The 19,245-nt window shown below is 55.3% G+C and overlaps 1 protein-coding gene across 4 annotated transcripts in view; it reads right to left on the bottom strand.

Moving 5' to 3' along the window:
- CTNNBIP1 (catenin beta interacting protein 1) overlaps nt 1–19,245 on the bottom strand; it is a 68,353-nt gene that overhangs the window by 2,883 nt on the left and 46,225 nt on the right. For 2 of the 4 annotated variants that reach the window (XM_067017950.1, XM_059052820.2), the window contains one exon: nt 11,778–14,236. The exons of the other annotated variants lie outside the window; for them this stretch is intronic. In XM_067017950.1, coding sequence (XP_066874051.1) covers nt 14,178–14,236 — 59 coding nt within the window. In that variant the 3' untranslated portion in view covers nt 11,778–14,177. Of the gene's footprint in view, nt 1–11,777; nt 14,237–19,245 lie in introns of those variants that run through there. 4 annotated transcript variants of the gene reach the window in all.

Raw genomic sequence — 19,245 nt, 5'->3', positions numbered from 1 at the left:
CTGAAGCGCAGGCCACGGGCTCGGTCCATTCCTGTGTCCCTGGGGACCTAGGAGCTGGGAAGAAGGAAGAAGCAGATGGGGCGGCCAAGGATGAAGACAGGGAGCCCCAGACGCATGGTGGTGGAGGTAGCTGCAGAAAGGACTCCCACACCAGGTCCAAGCGTGCAGCTCCTTGAAGTTTGTGGCACTTGATTCAGATAAGTAGTAATGGCTGCGAATGGGCTGGAGTCTGGACTGGACCCACAGAGAGGTGTGTTTTGTTTTGGGGTTTTTTTTGCGGTACGCAGGATTCTCACTGCTGTGGCCTCTCCCGTTACCGAGCACAGGCTCCGGACGCGCAGGCTCAGCGGCCATGGCTCACGGGCCCAGCCGCTCCGCAGCATGTGGGATCCTCCCGGACCGGGGCACGAACCCACGTCCCCTGCACCGGCAAGCGGACTCTCAACCACTGCGCCACCAGGGAAGCCCTGGAGAGGTGTTTTGTTTGGCATCATACCCGAAACTTTGAGAGGAGTCCTGGGCTCTATAACATCTACTCATCTCCACAGCTGTATCACCCGTGGTGGGTGGAGGAGGTGGAGGCTCTGCGGGGCGCTGGCTGGGCCGGGGATGCCACGTGTTAGGACAGAAGCTCCGGCTGTGGCTGCCAGCAGGCCCGAGCAGGGCACCTTGCAGCTGAAGGAGGCAAGCACGGGCAGAGGAGGCTCCAGAAAGCTTTCCCTGGGGCCGAGGAGACACAAGGCTGTCAGGCCTGCGTGCGGAAAGGGCAGAGGAGCTTGTATCTGCCCTTCTGAGGAGGGTTGCCAGCTGCCCCAAGACTTGGCCACCACCTCAGGAATAAGGACGAGAGATCCCAGCACCAGGCCTCAAGTTTCCAAAGCCGAACCCATCCTGCCCCAGGCCCAAAATAGTTGCCACTTGCATGTGAGTCATGCCCTAGTCACCAGACTCTCTGCCATCCTGGTTGGGGGGGGGGGGGGGTCAGCCAAAGCCCCAGTGTCAGGACTTGTGGAAAGCTCTGGATCCCTCACTCCTTCAACACCCTCCTCTTGCCCACATCTCCAAAGGCCAGCCTGGTGCCTGGCTCTGGACGGGTTCCAACTAGGGTGCCTGCCAAGCATCCCCCCTCCCCGAGTTTCCCCCTCAGCTCCCCTCGGAGCAGGGTGAAGGGGAAACGGATGTGAATTCGCCCGTCTTTGCTAATTTGGAACGGAGCATGAACAGCGGAGCTCAGTCGCACGGCCCTGCTGAGGGTATAGTTTAGGTCCAATTATGTGCTATTAGTGCATTTGTTCTATGTTCCCGTGGCATATTAATTGCAGATTTGGTATTGTGGCAATTAACACAATTACGGGCTCCATCTCTCTTCCAGGAGGCCACAATCCACATGCTTTTGGCCAAGGAGTTGGGCTGGTGAGATGGGGGGAGATTCCTACTCGGGAGGATGCCTGCCATTATGGGTAGAATGTGCCTCTCCAAAGTTCGTTATGTTTAAGTCTTAACCCTTAGTAACTCAGAATGCGACCTTATGTGGAGGGAGGGGGTCTCGACAGAAGGAACCAAGTTAAAATGATGTCATTGTGGGTGGGCCTTAATCCAATATGACTGCCATCCTCATAAAAATTGGGAAATTTAGCCACGTAGAGGGAAGATGGATGATGTGAAGAGACGTGGGAGAGGACAGCCATCTACAAGCCAAGGAGAGAGGCCTGGAGCAGATTTCTCCTTCACAGTCCTCAGCAGGACCAACGCTGCCAACACCTTGATTTTGGACATCTAGCCTCCAGAACTGTGAGAAAAGGAATTTCTTTCGGGATCTTAGTTCCCGACCAAGGATCAAACCCACGCCCCCCACAGTGGAAGCATGGAGTCCTAACCTCTGGACCGCCAGGGACTTCCCTAGAAAATGAATTTCTCTTAAGTCAATTATGGTGTTTGTTAAGGCAGCCCAAGCGAACTCATAGACCCACCTCTATCCTACGCACAGTTCCCCATGGGGGACAAGGAAGGCTCGGGGAGTGGACGCCAGTGATGCTGTCTGATTAGAAGGCTTGAGAAAGACTCAGCAGTGATAGCCAGCACCTCCCTCCTGCCCAGCGCCTCTTCCCAGCGTTTCCCATCACCGTGGCCTCTGTTCTCCTGGCCCCCGAGCCTTTAGTCTCCACGGCACTGCTGTTGGAATTCCTCTGCACCCACCTCGAATTAGTCACCCGTCTGGCCAATCCTGGATGCGTCACCTCCTTTCCCTCTGTCATCCCCTAATCTTAATGACTCAGGATTACTTACCTTGTGTAAGGTAAACAGAGTATGTGTTATTTCCCGGGTTAAACCGGAAAATGGTCAGGTGTCTGCACAGCGCTTTCAGGCTCACAAGATACTTACCAAAGACCTGCTTCCATTCCACTCTGGAAACCACCCTGTGGGGGTTGGTATTATCACTCATTTCACAGGTGGGGAAACTGAGGCTTGGAGAAGTCACACACAACCCATAAGCAGCAGGGCTCAGAACTTGAGTTCTGTGTTCCAATAGGTGAGAAGCCAGATGAAAAGCTAAACGAGATGGATGTGTCTTTATTGCAGGACTTCTCAGAACCTTCAGTATACTCTGCCACCCTCCAAAAGAATGTGTGCAGCATGGAGCATTTTCCGGCCTTCTTTTACTCTTGTGGGACACCTGCCCTCCTAGGTAGGGGCTACATGACACCACAGTGCTGCTCTAGGATGGCAAAACCAGGTCTACATGCGCAAGAAGAAAACCCTGATCTCAAGGGGCAGGTCCCCTTCCTACTCCCGTGGCAGGTTAGCTGAGCACCCAGGATCGATGTCACCGTGGGATTTCTCACCCCCTGGGGTTCAGCCAGCACCAGAGCCCAGTGGTGGACGGCTTGTCCCCGGTCACACAGCATCATCCCCTTTAGGCACCACTGCTGTTCTGCATGTGGCCCTGGTGGCGATGATGCCCTCAAGAGCCTGTCCCACCCTGGTCACAGGAAGGGGATGTGGCTAAGGCCCCAGCAACTGTGATTGGTCCAAAGGTGGCACATTACCCAAGCAGGGCCAATCAGACGCTGCCCTGGGATTGTTTGGGGCACTGAGGCTGCTATAGGAGGAGGTCAGTCTGAAAGGAGATGATAAGACCAAATGGTGAAGCAGAAACAAGCAGCGATGGACCTAGAAGAGGAGAATCTCCTCAAAAGCACTGAGTCCCCGGTTCCAGTCCCTGAGGCCCTGGTTCCTGCAGCAATTGCCTTCATCCTACAAGCTTACCCCCAGAGCCTCCCCAGCGATGGGATCCAGTTGGAGATGGGTTTCTGCTGCCTGCAAGTCAGAAGGTTGTGACCACTGCACGTCCCTGAGCCTGGAGTTGCTTTACCGGCCAAGACAGGCCCAACGGGGCTGTGGGTGTGGGTTGCCACACAGATGTCAGGGCCCAGCCCCGCTGAAACGTGCCCTGAGGCCTCAGCCAGAGAAACAGACAATGCCCTTCTCTCTGTAGGTCCCAAATTTCTTTGTTTTTGTTCAGAAAATAGGGTCACTGTATCTGTGGGTCACAGAGGGCTCAGCAGAGGAGCTATTTCAAGGTCAAGGTTATTCATTCATTTCACAAATCTTTATTGAGGGCCTACAATATGTCAGGTACTGGAGACATAGCAGTGCAGAAGTCAGACAAGGTTCCTGTTCCCACGAGCTTACCTTCTAGTGGGAGGAATGAGAGATAAACAAGCAAAGGAAGAAATTCATAAATAAGGCTTTTTCAGGTAAAGAAAATAAACAGAAAAATGGGATAGAGCATGTCAGGGAGGAGAAAGTAAAATTGGGTGGTCAGGGGCTTCCCTGGTGGTGCAGTGGTTGGGAGTCCGCCTGCCGCTGTGGGGGACGCGGGTTCGTGCCCCGGTCCGGGAAGATCCCACATGCCGCGGAGCGGCTGGGCCCGTGAGCCTTGGCCGCTGAGCCTGCGCGTCCGGAGTCTGTGCTCTGCAACGGGAGAGGCCACAGCAGTGGGAGTCCCACGTACCGCAAAAAAATAAATAAATAAGTAATAAATTTTTAAAAAGATAAGAAAATAGGGTGGTCAGTGAAGACCCTTCAAGGGGGAGCTATGGTCTGAATGTTTGTGTCCCTCCCCACAAAAAAAAATTTGTATGTTGCAATCCTAACACCCAATGTGATGGTGTTAGGAGGTGGGGCTTTTGGGAGGTGATTAGGTCACGAGGGTGGAGGCCTCATGAATGTGGATTAGTGCTTTTATAAAAGAGACCCCACAGAGCTCCCTCCCTGCTTCCACCTCAAGAGGACACCGGGAGAAGCTGGCAGTCTGCTCCCAGAAAAGGGCTGGTGAGACCAGAACCGGACCGTGCTGGCACCCTGATCTTGGACTTGCAGCCTCCAGAAGTGTGAGAAATAAATTGCTGTTGTTTATAAGCCACCCGGTCTGTGATATTTTGTTATAGCAGCCTGAACAGACTGAGACAGGGAGTGTCAAACAGACATTTGAGCTGACATCTGAAAACTGAGGATTCAGCCACGTGGAGAAGAATTGCAGGTAGAAAGAAGAGCCAGCACACAAGGCCTGAGGTGGGGGCAGGCTCAGCGTGTCTGGGTGATGAAAGGAGACAAGGGGCTGGGTGTGGAGGGCAGGGAAGAGTGGCAGGAGATGAGGTCAGAGGCTAGCAGGAGCCCCGTCACCAGGGCCTTGGGCTGCCTACCCAAGGGTGGGGAGATTTGTATCCTGCGTGCAAAGGGCAGCCACTGCCTTGCAGGGTACAGGGTGGGAATGCGGGCAGCCTTACTTGTGTTTTCTCAGCTACCGGAAAGGCAAGCAGCTCCCAGACACAAGGTTTCAGGGGAGCCCTTGGGCGGTGAGCAGAACAGAGCCTTCTCTGATCCAGCAAGAGTCAGAATGCCACTCAGCCTCAAAGGCTCGAGATCACCGGTGCTATCTAGTGGTCAGGAGAGGCCAGGTGATGCTGCAGAAACAAACAGGCCCAAGACCCTCAGGGCACAAAACAACAACACACTTCTTTCCTCCTTGGTAGACCGGCACAAGGGCTCTGCCAGGGCCCAGGCTGATAGGCCAGACGCCTCTGGAAGATTACCAAGCAGCTCTTAAAAAGCCTCCGCCTGAAATGGCCCAGCACTTCTGCCCACGTTTCATTGGCCAGAGCAAGTCAGGGTCACGCTTAACTGAAAAAAGAGGGCGAGGGGGACACAATCCTCCTGCGTGCCTGGAAGGGAGAGAGCTCAGGAGTGTTTGGAGAGCAGCACCAATGACTCCTCCAAGCCCCTGCTTCACGGGTGGGAAACCGAGGCTCAGACACACGGGATGGAATCACTCAAGGTTAGCGGCGGACGCAGCCACAGCACCCAGACGCTGGGCGCGGTCCAGTGCTCCCTCTGCGATGCCCCGCCCCCTCCCCACCCTACCCCAGCCTCCTCTTCTGCCTAATGACCTTTAAGAGCTTAATCTCATAAGCTGCTTGTGCCCTGCACATACTAGCATGAGCTCGTCCTCCCGACGTCTCAGAGAAGGGACAGGGTACTGGGACACCCCCTCTCACCCTCCTAGTCCCCCAGGAGAAATGTCTGGGCCCTGAATAGATCACACAGCCTGGAGAGGGGGCGGCCAGAGCAGGCCCGAGCTAGTGCTGGCAGCTGCCCATCCAGCAGCAGCAGGAATCCGCCAGGCGGGCCAGGGCGGTGCGGGTGCATTGCCAGCTCTCCGGCAACCGCCAGGCTCCAGCCTGAGCTCCCGGGCTGGCCCCGGCGCATCGCCCCCGGACGCTTTCTCCTTCACAAGCAGTTTCCCGGGCTCCTCCGGCTGCCCTCTCTGGGTCTGGCTGCCGGAGAGAAGCCAGGGACCAGCGACCCCAGTGGACCCGCGGGCTTCTGCCACTGCCCTGCCCTGATGCCCCGCCCCGCCCCGCCCCCTGGGCCTCACAACAGGCCAGGAGGACAGCCCCACGGCCACGTGCCCGAGCTCCGAGGGACCCTTCTGAGTGCCTGGGCTCCCGGCAACGGGCCTGAGTCCGCCAGCTCCGCATCTGCCTCCTCCGTGACAGGGGTTTTGCTCCCTCCCAGGACACTGCACTGTGGCCTGTTTCCAGATCAGTCTGCCGGGGCTGGGTCCCTCTCATCACTCGCCACCTTCCAGCTCACACGCAGGAGGTCCTCAGACGGGTTAACTCCCTGGAAGTCTGGAGAGGTCCGGGGGGCCAGCCAGAGGTCTCAGGGCTCCCCTTCTGCAGCTGGCCACCTGAGCTGGGGGGACCCGTGGGAGCCACTAAGGAAGGTTCTAGATAGAAACCTTGAGGGGCCAGAGTCCAGGCTGCCGCTCCCAGGGCATGGCCTCCCTGCGGCCTCAGCAGTTTCGGACGTGGCCTGGGCGGGTGACTCAGCCAGAGGAAAGCCCACAGACCACCTTCCCCTGGGATGCTGGCCCAGTTCCCAGGGGGGCAAGCGAGCGGGCAGGAGCAGTCTGGCTGAGAAGGCGGGGGGGGGGGGGGGGCAGGGGCAGCCAGCCCCCCGCCTCCGGCCTCCCCCGGCCTCCCCTGGGCTGGAGTCTTGGGGGGTGGGGGGCGCAGAGTGCTTCTGACGGAGAACAGCAGGGACAGCACAACAGGCCTGGCCAGGAGGGGCCACGCCAGGCCAGGGAGGCCCGGCAGAGGCTGCCTTGGGCACCGTCGGGGTGTTGGGAGGGTCTGTGAAAACAGCTGAGGGTGAGGCTGGTGCCACCGGGGACCCGTCGGCCTCCCCCTCATCCGGGCCCCTGCCCCACGCCCAGGCCTGGGCCTCTGGCTCCCCGGGGCGGTGGGTGCTTCTCTTGTGAGCCAGGACGCGGGAGGACGTGCAGGCTTTGGGAAACAAAGGCTAGTTTTACAGCCTCACTGTTTCCTCTCCCAGCGTCCCAGCTCCCGGCCAAGGTACACCTCAGGCCTCCTCCTCTCACGGGCTAGGCTGCCAGGTGCCAGCGGCTCAGCCCTCACCTCTCCCTAGCAGCTGCCTCCGACAGGCCGGGCTACGGGTGGGGACAGGAGGCTGTCCCTGCGCTGCCCGAGGTGGCCCTGGGGCCGGGGAAGTGCACGGAGGGCCCGGGAGGCCCATCACCTCGGTGGCATCTCAGCCAGAGTCTTGAGTGAGACCTGCTCAGAAGAGGCTGCCTGAGCGGAGGTCAAGTTGCTGGTGCGTGGAGACGGGGCGCCGGGGGGGGGGGGGGGAGCAGACCGGAACTTTAGCCAGTTTTACTGTTTTGAAACTCCCTCTAGTCAACACACGCCCGACCCCAGGCAGGCTGCTCCCACCGGCGGCCCACCCTGGGCCCGCCACTGCTCGTGTCCACGCACTGCACCCAGACCGCAGCCCAGGAGGCAGGCGCTGTCATCACCCTCGCGTTCCAGAGTAGGAAGCAGAGGCTTGGCGCCCTTCAGTGACTCGTCTGGGTCACGCAGCTGGTAACTGGCAAGAGCCTGGGTTTGAACCCGGGTCTGTGCAGCTCCCGAGTCCAGAGTCCGGGAGGGCCTGCCCCGCCCGCGGCCACCCCAGGGACTGACGGGGGCTTTGCTCCACTCCACGGCTCTGGCTGGGGGACCTCAGGTGTGGGGGGTGCGGCGTGGGGGGATCTCTGATGAGGGAGGAGGGGCAGGAGGGGGCTGGGCGCTCATAGCCAGCGGCTCCATCTTCTTCGGTTTGCTCTCAGGCGGAGCCAGCGCTGTGGGAAGGAGCCTCCGGCTGGGATGGGCTTTTCTTTAACCACTTGATCATGATCAAGGATTTAATTTTATCCCCTTCCCTGGCTGCCTCTGATTCTATTTAGAGTTGAAGCAGAGCCAGTGAGCAGGAGGGCCCTTGGAACCCTGGCAGAACGGCCCACCCCCAGGCTCCGAGAGGCCCCTCCCTGCCTGTCCAGCCATGACGAGGTCCATCTGGGGGACCCCCCTCAGCTCTGCAGGCTCCGGAAGGCTGAGGGACTCTGCTCCAATTACAGCTCTTCCTGCGTGCAAAGCTGCTTAGCAGAGGGAGAGGCCCTGGGGGGGCGGAAGCAGGAGGCAGCTCTGGCCTCAACAAGGGAGCCTCTCGGCTCTTTCATCCTCATCAGAAAAGCGTTCAACAAGCATCTGATCGGACCTGAGGCTCGTTCCCCCCACGCACGCCGGGAGCTGCAGACAAGACCTGGCTCTGCGTGACTTATAAGCAGGGAAGGTGGGGGTGGAGGACACCATCACGGTGACTTAATGATGGCCACACGTGCTGACCGCCCACTGGGGGCAGGTCACTCGGCTAAGCTTGTCATGTGCCTTATCTCGTTAATTCTCAGCAACAGCCTTATAGAATAGATGCTCTGCTTTATTCTGTCTTTCTAATGGTGGGTAATTTGCCCCAAGTCACACAGCTGCTTCAGTCCCACCAGGTGGCCTTCAGAGTTCTTGCTGTGGACCCTTAATGTCTCCCCAGCCCCCAAGGACATAAAGATGTAATGATTTATACTATGGGAGTAAACAGCATAAAATAAGGTCAGGAGAGAACCATGCTTGTCCAGAGCTTTATTGGGTTCAAAGCGTTTTCATGTAGTTTGTCAAAGGTCCACTAGTTTCTATTGTTATTGCCATTTTACAGATGAGAAAAATCAGGCTGAGACCTGCCCAGAGGTACAGAGGGTCACAAACCTGGCCTACTGTCCCCAGATTCAGAGCTCTCCCGCTGCCCTCACTTGGACACAGGTGTGCTTCAAGGTGGGACTGCCAGGTGTTGGCGGGGGGCTGTGAACAGGAAGAGTTAGGGCAAAGTGGAAGAGGAACTTATTCTAGAAAAACCAGCTTAGCCTGGAGAACCGCAAGGTCCGCACGAGGAGGCCTCAGAACGGGTGAAAGGTGAGGAGCCGGCATCAGAATGGACAGGTTGGGGCAGCAGCTTCACCCTGGAGGTGAGGGCTGTGCCGAGGACCCAGCAGTGGCTTAACCCGCCTGACAGATACCTGTTAACAACCTACTAGAGTCGCACACAAAGGGGCTTGGAGAACGAGCGCAACGCCAGAGTGGCCCTCGGGAAAAGGTACGGGGCTGCCTGGCCGCGCAGGATTTACCCCCAGGCCCCGCCCGCCCCCTCCCGTCAAAGCTGGAAGTAGTGGCTGTACGCATGGAGTCTGGGGTCAGACAACCTGCGTCCAAGTTCTGGCTGTACCATGCTGACCTGTAGCAAACTATGTAACCCCCACTTCCTCATCTGTAAAATGGGGATAATAACATATTAGCTCACACATGACTGAAGACGGTGGACATAAAGTACTACGCACCTGTACACACGTAACACCCACCCAAGACACGTTCACTGTGTTATTAAGACTGGGACCACAGGACTTCCCTGGCGGTGCAGCGGTTAAGCCTCCACGCTGCCAACGCAGGGGGGCGTGGGTTCGATCCCTGGTCGGGGAACTAGGATCCCACATACCGTGCAGCCAAAAGATTTTTTTAAAAAATCCTTTATGCGGGTGCGGGTGTCACCTGCATGAAAGATGTTTGCGAAAACCCACCTCCTTCCACGGCCAAGGCCGAGGGCCCAGAGGAGAAAACTCTCAGAGGCTCTGGGGCTGTGCAGGTGCGGCGGGCCTCCCACAGGTGTGCCAACGGGGTGGCCACCTGCCGCACGCTCTCCTCCTTCCCTGACCTCTCCGCCCCCGCCACTCGGAAACCATCCGTGAGGTTCAGTCCCAAGCCAAGGCGATGCACTGGCTGGTATTCAAAAGGCATTTTTACTGCCCTCGTCCTTTGATGAGGACTTTCTGCAGTCATGGTGCCCCAAGCCCCCACGTCTTGTACACACCACTCGTTGCCCCAGAAGAGAAAGTTGCTTCATTGGATGGAGAAGTGTTTTGGGGTTGTTTTTTTTTGGGGGGGGCAGGTTGGGGTTGGCGGGATCTCAGTCCCCCCCAACCAGGGATTGAACCCGGGCCACAGCAGTGAAAGCCTGAAATCCTAACCACTAGACCACCGGGTAACTTGCCAGAAGTGTTTTCTAACCATGGCCTCAGGATAGTCTAGGCCTAGCTCATCCTCCAAAAGACGAGTGGGCAGCCAGGAGCGAGCGAGCGAGCCAGAGAGACAGAGAGAGGAGGGAGGGAGGGAAAGAGACTGAGCGGGAGGGGCAGGTGGGTGATGGGGGGGGGGTGGTCCCCTGGGGCCCAGCCAGCTCCCCTGCTCCGGAAGCCGCCACCACCACTGAACCAGGTGCCCAGGAGGGATCGTTTTTCCCTGTCACAAAGGGCCCTGTTCAAAGGCAGGAGCAGCCTGGATATAGCACTCACGGGTGCTATTCACTGCGGGGCCAGGGAGAAGGCTTCATTCATTCTCCACCACCCTCCCCCCAGGCCTGGGAAACACCAGCAAGTGCAGGTGCCCTGCCTCCCTCCTAGGCCCACCCTGGCCTCCCCCAGGCTCAGCCTGGCCCCCAGCTGTCTCAGGCCTCAGCAGTCCCAAGCCTGAGGTTGGGGTCTTTGCTGGCCCCCGCCCCTGTACCTAGGAAGGTGAACCCAGAAGGCTGCCTGCTGTGTGGGCTGACGGACCCCGGGAGACCCAGGCCTGCCCCCCAGTGTTCCCCTTCCCCTGCTGAAGTAGCCTAATTCCCATCAGACAGCTCTGGGCGACTCCTCCCTCCCAGCTCCAGTGCCAGGCTCTCTGCTGGGGGCTGGGCAGGTGGTATCAGGGCCAGCCAATCCCTCCCTCTGCACGATGGCCCAGCTTAGAAGAGCTGTTTAAGTCCAAGGTTAGCTAGCGACAGTGCCACTCAGAACACCCGCTGGGGGTGGGGAGATTCTATACATCATTTACCTAACATGAGTCCCTTGATACGTAGCTTTTGGCTAACACAGCTGTCTTTTTTTGTCTTTCTCTCAAGAACTGTAATTTCCTTCCTGGAAAAGGAAGTTACAGAGAAGGGCAGACCAACTCAATATAAGGCCGAGCATAAATTACCTGAAGGTAGAATGGGCTATCTTGTGAGGTAGTGAGTTCCCCAGTCCTAGGGGGTATTCAAGCAAAGGCCAGACAAGCCCTTTCTGAGATGTTTCAGAGGGGGCTCACACATCCGGCTACTACATGGGCTGCCAGATAACCTCCGAAATCTCTTCCAACCCTAGGATTTAATTTTGTCAATTGTTCCATCAGTCCCCATGTTCTATAAACCTCATAGCATTCAGCACCCAGTGAAACGCTTTGAAAAGGAAATAGAAGCACCGAGTCCATGTAAGCAGAAAAAAAAATATAAAGACCTAAAATGGGACGATGAAGGGTGGAAATGAAAAATTCTAGAAAATGCTTCCAAAGCAAAAATTCCTCAAGCAGAAATGACCTTGGCTTCCGAAGTTGAATATACAGCCGAACACCAACGGATCTTCTGTTTCTGGGATGATGGACGGGACGGATGCTCCGTTCGGACTTTTGTTACAAGCATTCTAAGACCACTGCCATCACACAGGATGTTGGGGTGTCTAGGACAGACGGGGTGCTCAGTGTCTGTTTAAGAGCATGGAGGGGGGAGGCCACGTCTGAGGAGTACCGACCTCAGCCCAACTAGGACAATATGGGGAACCTCCAGGTCAAAAAGGGGACTCACCCTTCCTACAGACATGTCAGCTGGGGTGGGTAGATCTGGGAATTCTCCCAAACCCCCAGCTCCACTCCAGGTCATAGACAATTCAACTAGCACACATGGTGTTTTCACCCCTCCTTGGGGAGGGCGGGCCCCAGCAGCAGAGCCCACGTGATGCGGGGAAATCAGCTCACGAGCCAAACTATTAAAAATCTTTATTGTTAATTATTTTCTTCAACAGAAATATTTTTAGTTGAAATACAAAGCCACAGCAACATTTCCACTTTTCTTCTGCAGAAGATGAGACAGATCAGGGCCATCGCAGTTTTAAGAGGGAGGCCCATGACCCTGACAAGGACAGACTGGGGCAGGAACACACCATCAGCCAGGACTCGGACCCTTGATGGGAGCTACAGGTACAAGGAGAGGGGCCAGCCGGCAACACTGGCAACGACAGCTGATAACAGATGTTACAACCTGGGTGGTGGGGGGAGACTGAACAAAACTCCCCTTTCCCCAGGGGCTCAGCTGGAGCCGCAGGCCACTGAGCTGGGAATGAGTACGGTCACACGTGTGTGCGTACACGCACTGCCCCTCCTGGAGGAAGATGCTCTCAGGCCCCTGCTGGGGTCCGCACAGTCCTCGTCCCCTGGGGATCAACGGCCTTTTCAGACTAATGGCCAGCTAACAAGGGCGGGGGGGGGGCCGTGTGTGTAGGAGGATGGGGTGTCTAGGTCGTGTCAAGTCCTCCGCTGGGTCGAGGCTCAGAGGAAGCTCAGAGCACAGTGTGAACGGCCACGGGGCCACCGGGCTCCCGGGGGCTGAGGCCCAGGACATGCTGGCGTTCAGCTCCCTTGCTCCACGACAGCCCCGAGCCCTGACAAGGGGGAAGTTTGGCTCGGAGCGTCTTCTCCTGGGCTCTGGGTACCTGGGGTGAGAAGGGGGCCTCAGCCATCTACTACCTCCGGGATGGGGGTGGGAGGTGGCGGCGGGGGCGTGGGGAGGCTTCCCCTCCCCAGGCCCGCATCTTCCTCCAACTCCCCACCCAGATTCCACTCCTGCGAGAGACGCAGGGAGAGGACGGGCCGCCTCCAGGGGGAGGAGGGCAGGGTCGGAAGACTTGGGGCTCCTGCAGCCCTTCGAAGACCACTGCTCTGCAATGTCTTTCTGGGGGTGGGGTTGAGGGCCAGCCTGGTGGGACTCGCTCACTGAAGACCCAGCCAGCGGTCCCAGTGGGCACTTCATAAATAATGACACTGTCCCTTCCAGGCTGCTGTGGAGAGAGACCCTTCTGAAGGCAGTGCAGTGAAGGGCACGGCCTCGGATGAGAGAGCTCCCAGGGCTGGTCAGGACCCACTGCGCTGGCAGCACACACCTCGGGTGGAGGCTGGGGGAGGTGGGAGGGTGCGCTCAGCGCCAAAGGCCTCCTGGGCCTTGTGAGCCAAGCTGGGGCCTTTGTGTGGGTTCTGGGCTCTGGGGCAGAGACCTCTGCAATGTTTGGGGGTCTCAGAGCTGGGAGCAGCTCCTGCCCCTTATAGGAGGAGCCCCCCCACCATGAGGCCTCAGGAAGTAGAATATGGAGGGAATGGCTCAGCGCGGGCAGGCCGGAGAGGCCCGGATGGCGCATGTGAGCGATTCCATTCTCACCAAGGGATGCTGGCTGGTTGCCAGCTCATGAAGTGATGCATCTAAATCCTGGCTAATGGTCACCTCTAAGCTCTGGGCTGCTCGTTCAGGACAACACAAACCTCCTTGGAGCCCTGTCTTCCAGCTGTGGGCCCTGCTTGGCGTCCTAGGGGTCCCCTTGCTTGATGGAGCCTGGCGTGGTCATTAACGCAAAAGCACTCTCTAGGTGGACCCCCGGGCTGGAGAGGGCCTGCACGCAGCAGGGGGGTGGGCAGCCCATGGCAACGGGAGTCATGGGTGAGCCAATGGGAAACCAAACACACATATCGAAAGCCAATCAAATGCAAACACAAACAAAAACACGTCAAAGCAGCAGCAGCAAGCTCTTTGTGTAATAAATATTGCAAAGCGCACTTGGTTTCTTTCTTTCTTTCTTTTTTCAAGTCAAATATAACAACCAACGTCCCAAACCCTGTTTTCAGCGTTCAAAAGAGAGGAGCTGTTGCCATCAGCAGAACACCTGCAGCCAATCAAAAAAAAAAAACCGTTTCCCATTAGCCAGCCAATCAAAATCCTTTTCCAGTTTAAGCAGCCAATCGGACCTCTTCACATTCCTAAAACGTGACCGAAATAAAGCACCAGAGCTCGGAGAGCTTCCTGAGAAGCCATACACCGAGGCGCAATTAAAAAAAAAAGAGTCAGAAATAAAAATAAAAAGGTTTGTGTTGGTCGAGATTTAAAAATAAAAAGGTTTCTTCCCGCAGCCAATCATGAGTCCGTCCCTTTAAGCCAATCATAACTGCACCACTGGTGTCTCCCTCGAGGATGCTGAGTGGCCGTGGGGCGGGGCGGGACGGGAAGGGGTGGGGTGGGGGGTCGGGGTAGGGAAGGTGACCCTCTGCCACTTAGCCGGTGAGGTCCACACAGATCTCCTGGCCTTTGCCAGCCTCCAGGGTATTCCAAGGGGTTTGCAGCTACTGCCTCCGGTCCTCCGTCTCCGACCTGGAAAACGCCATCACCACATCCTCTGCACCTGCAGACCAGGGCGAAAGAATTGCTGCTGGATGGTCCTCTGGCCCTGGGCTGCAACCTGGGACAAGGCGAGGAGGCTGCGGCCCCCGATGCAGTGTCAGTCAGTCCACTGTAGCGGGGTGCTTTCCGAGAACAAAGTGCTTCTGGGGAAGCCCACCTCCCCTCGGGCCTGGGCCTCCCCTACAGCCTGGCCAGGGTAGGCCAGCAGCCCTGCTGCACGGCTGTGGGCTGCAGGCTGCAGGGGTGAGGCTCAGAGGCTTGCTCAAGACCACACGGTGAAGAGGTGAGCATGCCAAGAACCCAGGCTGCTGTCCTGGAGCAGGGCTCTGCTTGTGACCCTTGTTCCAAGGTCACCAAAGCCGGGGGCCCTTGGGAACTTCTCTCTTCCTTCTTAAGACTCTTGTTTTGATCCCTCTGGAGGATCTTGCTCATAATTTCTAACAGCCAGTCCTCTTTGCCCAAACCCAACACCTGCTCAGGGGAGCGCAGCCAGGCCCCTTTCCAGCCCGTGGTCGGCTCGGCTCCCATGGAGACAGATAATGGCCATAATCTTTTTGTTGTTATTTTTAATGGTGGATTTGAGGATTCCGGTCCAGGCACTCATGAAATCACTTCCTTTGTCTTGTTTTCCATAAGACAGGCTCTGACATGCAGCCAGAAAAGGCAGGAAGGAGAGGGAAAGAGCCTGAAACGCTGACCTGCCTCCCCCACCTGAAGCTGCTGGGCGGGAGGGACTGAGTGACAGACCCTGCAGGGCAGGTGAGGTGACCTGCAGGTCCCACCCCACCTCCTGGGCCCGGACCCTGCCTGGGCCCTGCCACTTTCTCCCCTTTCCCCCTGCCCCCTCCCCCGCTTTTTTTGGCTGCACAGCATGTGGGATCTTAGTTCCCCAACCAGGGATCGAACCCGTGCTCCCTGCGGTGGAAACGCAGAGTCTTCCCCACTGGACCACCCAGGAAGTCCCGCTCTCCCCTCTTCCTAAAGGATGGTTCCTGGTGGCACCCTGAACGTGAAGTAACAGTCGGTTGCCCATGGCCTTTAAGACGAACTTCTGTTCTGCTGGAGGAATTCTTCCCGGGGAGGGGAGGGTCGAAGCAGCAGAAACAGGAAAGGCCCCTCGGGGGGGCGCAGGCAGCGGGGCGGGGTGGAGCTGCTGACACGTGAAACGGAGTCAGGGAGAGGGCAGGATGCCACCACGGCCGGCCCCCACCCCGGGGCGTGGTGTTGGCGCCTCCACCTCCGTCCACGCCACAGGGAGTCACCCCTTCCCACTGGCAGCCTCGTCCTGACCTTCCTAACTGCCCTGCCACGTGGAGGAGGCGTGCAGCCATGGGTGCTGTAGAAGGGGGGACCGTCCACAAGGAGGTAACATTACAGATGTGTCCTTCGGTTTGGCACCAGAGGGCCAAGGTGCTACCCAGGGGAGTAACCCTGCCACACGTGCCCCATCTGCCTCGATGGGGTTCTGCTGTTACCAGCACAACCTCTATTCCCGCAAAGGGGAAGGAGCTTCAAGAAAGGCGCTCAAATCGTCCGACCTCTCGGGACTGGGCTCCTTTGCTTGGGAAGCCCTACCAATCCTTCCCCTGTCGTCCTGGGAACATTCTGTTCTCGCCTCAGTCCTCGGACCACGCAATATCACTGCAGGCAGAATTTTCCTAGCAACCACAGAATCCAAGGTTACATCATACCCTGCACGGCAGCTGAGCTGGTTACCTAACAGATGCCGGCTCTTCCCGAGTGCCGCCTCTCCAGCTCGCTGAGCAGGAGGGGGCTGCAGAGAGACCACGAAAAGGGACTTGTGAGCAAAAGATGCAAGGAACAGGGACAGCCCACTCACTTCTTTCCTTGCCTGTCTCGTGGGCTTTCTCGAAGGGACCTTGGGCCTCTGTGCTGAGCTGCAGGCACAAAAATAGCACCAGCTGCCCCAGGAGGGAAGGGTGAGTCCGCAGAGCGAAAGGCCACTGGCTCTTTGGAGGAGCCCGGACTCAGGGGCTGCCCAGTGTGTGTAGCTGGGCTACACCCTGAGCGGTGGAGAAAGAAGTCACCTCCTCAAGGTCACGCAGGGACTCCAACAACCATTTAGCAAGACACCTGAGGCAGTGCTGCAACACCAGCTGGCGGCCCCATCCCTGGCTGGGGTGGGGAAGGCTAGGAATCTGCAGCTCCCATTTATAGAGCCTCCCACTCTGCTGCTAGCTGGGTGCGGAAAGGGCCCACAGAGCTGCTGTCCATCCGTACTCTGTTCTGTCCCTAAAGGACTTGCTGTTTTCCAGGCCTCACCACCAGGGATCTGCTTTCCTCTGGGGCCCAAGAGGGGGCAGGCTCTTCCAGAGCATTGTCTGACCTGTCATTATCACTGGTTGGCCTGGTACTCATCATTCAACAAGGGCCTGACCTGAGCCCCACAGGCCTCTAGGTGAGGATGCTGCCCTTCCCTTTCCTCTTTTCCACAGAACTTGGTCCAGTTACCTAACAGGGAGGGTGAGCTGCTTAGTTAGTTACGAAGATTCAAGCTCTTAGAGCTTGAGAGCCAGGAGGGGTCTCCAAGGTTAATCCTCACGGTCCCTCCCTTCTCCCTTAAAGGGTAGGATGTGGGGGCTCCCTCAGATGCTCTCACTGTCCTGGAGACGCAGGGCTCACAACAGGAAGATGCTACAAGGAAGCCAGCAGGCCGAGCCCACTGCCTCTGCGCCGTCAGCTAGATTTACTATCCCGTTTTACCGACAAGGCTGGTCCACCCCACTGGTACCCCTGCTGACGCTGTCTGGACTTGGGTTCAGAGTTTGTCCTTTCTGTTTGTCCTCTCCCACCAGATGCCATGAGCACAGGAGGGGAGAAGATGATCAGTCTCTCCTGTTCCATACTCTCTGACCCATTAAAAGATAAAGAAAGCCAAAACCAGATGAAGACGTCGCAAGGAAAGAGAACTACAGACCAGTCTCTCTTATGAATATAGACATTCATAATACCTATGACATGCAAAAATACTCACAAAATAGTAGCAAACGGAATACATCAACGTATAAAAAGGATTATATACTCTGACCGAGTGACGTTTATCCCAGGAATGCAAGGTTGGTTTAATATCCAAAAATCAATTAATGTAATATATCCTATCAATAGAAAAAAGGACAAAAACCATATAATCATCTGAATAGACACAGAAAACACATCTGACAAAATTCAATACCCCTTCATGATAAAAACACCCAACACACTAGGAATAAAAGGGAACTTCCTCAATCTGATAAAGGGCATTTACTAAAAACCCACAGTTACTATCATACTTAATGGTGAAAGATTGAAAGCTCTCCCCCTTCAAGATTAGGAACAAGAAAACAATGTCCACTCTCACCATTTCTCTTCAATACTGTGTTGAAGGTTCTATCCAGGGCAATTTGGCAAGAAAAAGAAATAAAAGGCATCCAAACTGGAAAGAAGTATTGATAAAACTATATTTGTAGATGACATGGATCTTACATACAGAAAATCCTGAGGAAGCCACTAAAAGCCTATTAGAACTAATAAACAAGTTAAAGTTGCAGGAATATAAGGTCAATGTACAAAAATCATTTGTATTTCTATAAACTAGAAATGAATAATCTGAAAATGAAATTAAGAAAACAATTTCATTTACAGTAGCAGCAAAAATAATAAAATACTTAGGAATAAATTTAACAAGTGAAGTATGAAGTTTGTACCCTAAAAAGAACAAAACATCAATGTCTAAAACATCGCTGAACGAAATTCAACACAATTTCTATCAAATCCCTGCTGCCTTTCTTGCAGAAATTGACAACCTGCTCCTAAAATTCATATGGAAACGCAAAGGATCCAGAATAGCCAAAACAATCTTGAGAAGAAAGAACAAGGTTGGACCCACACTTTTGAATTTCAAAACTTCCTACAAAGCTACAGTAAACAAGTTTGGGTGGAATTGGCATAGATCAATGGAATAGAATTGAGAAGCTGGAAATAAACCCTCCCATTTATGGTCAGTTAAGTTTTGACAAAGGTGCCGAGGGTTCAGTGGGAAAGAACTGAACAAATGGTGCTGGGACAACTAGACATACTCACAAGTAAAAGATGAAGTTGAGCCCTTACCTTGCACCATATACAAAAATTAACTCAAAATGGAGGAATGACCTAAATATAAGAGCTGAAGTTATGAAATTCTTAGAAGAAAACACAGGAGTAAATCTTCATAGTCTTGGGTTAGGAAATGGTTTCTTAGATATGACACCCAAAGCACCATCAACAAAAGAAAATAATAAATAAATTGGGCTTTATCAAAGTTAAAAGCCTTTCTTTCTTTCTTTCTCTTTTTTTTTTTTTCCCTACAATTTGGCCACGCCGCATGTGGGATCTTAGTTCCCCGACCAGGGAGCAAACCCGCACCCCCTTCATTGGAAGCATGGAGTCTTAACCACTGGACCGCCAGGGAAGCCCCCAAAGTTAAAAGCTTTTATGCTTCAAAAACCACTATCAAAAAAATTGAAAAGACAACCTACAGAATGGGAGAAAATATCTGCAAATCATATATCTGGTAAGGGACTCCTATCTAGAATATATAAATAATATATTATTTATATATATACTTATATATATATATAACTCAATAATAATAAAAAGTTAAACAACTCAATTTTTTAAATGGGCAAAGAACTCGAATAGACATTTCTCCAGAAAAGATATATGAATGGTCAACAAGGGCATGAAAAGATGCTCAATATCATCAGTCATTATGGAAATGCAAATCAAAACCACAATGAGACACCGCTTCATACCTAATGGACAGCTGGAATCAAAAAGACAGACAATAGGGCTTTCCTGGTGGCGCAGTGGTTGAGAGTCCGCCTGCCGATGCAGGGGACGCGGGTTCGTGCCCCGGTCCGGGAGGATCCCACGTGCCGCGGAGCAGCTGGGCCCATGAGCCATGGCCGCTGAGCCTGCACGTCTGGAGCCTGTGCTCCACAATGGGAGAGGCCACAACAGTGAGAGACCCAC

This window comes from Kogia breviceps, chromosome 1 (assembly GCF_026419965.1).
Source record: "Kogia breviceps isolate mKogBre1 chromosome 1, mKogBre1 haplotype 1, whole genome shotgun sequence".
NCBI classification, from domain to species: domain Eukaryota; kingdom Metazoa; phylum Chordata; class Mammalia; order Artiodactyla; family Physeteridae; genus Kogia; species Kogia breviceps.
The sequence above is the reverse complement of the archived record's forward strand: the minus strand, read 5'-3'. Positions and strand labels throughout refer to the sequence as shown.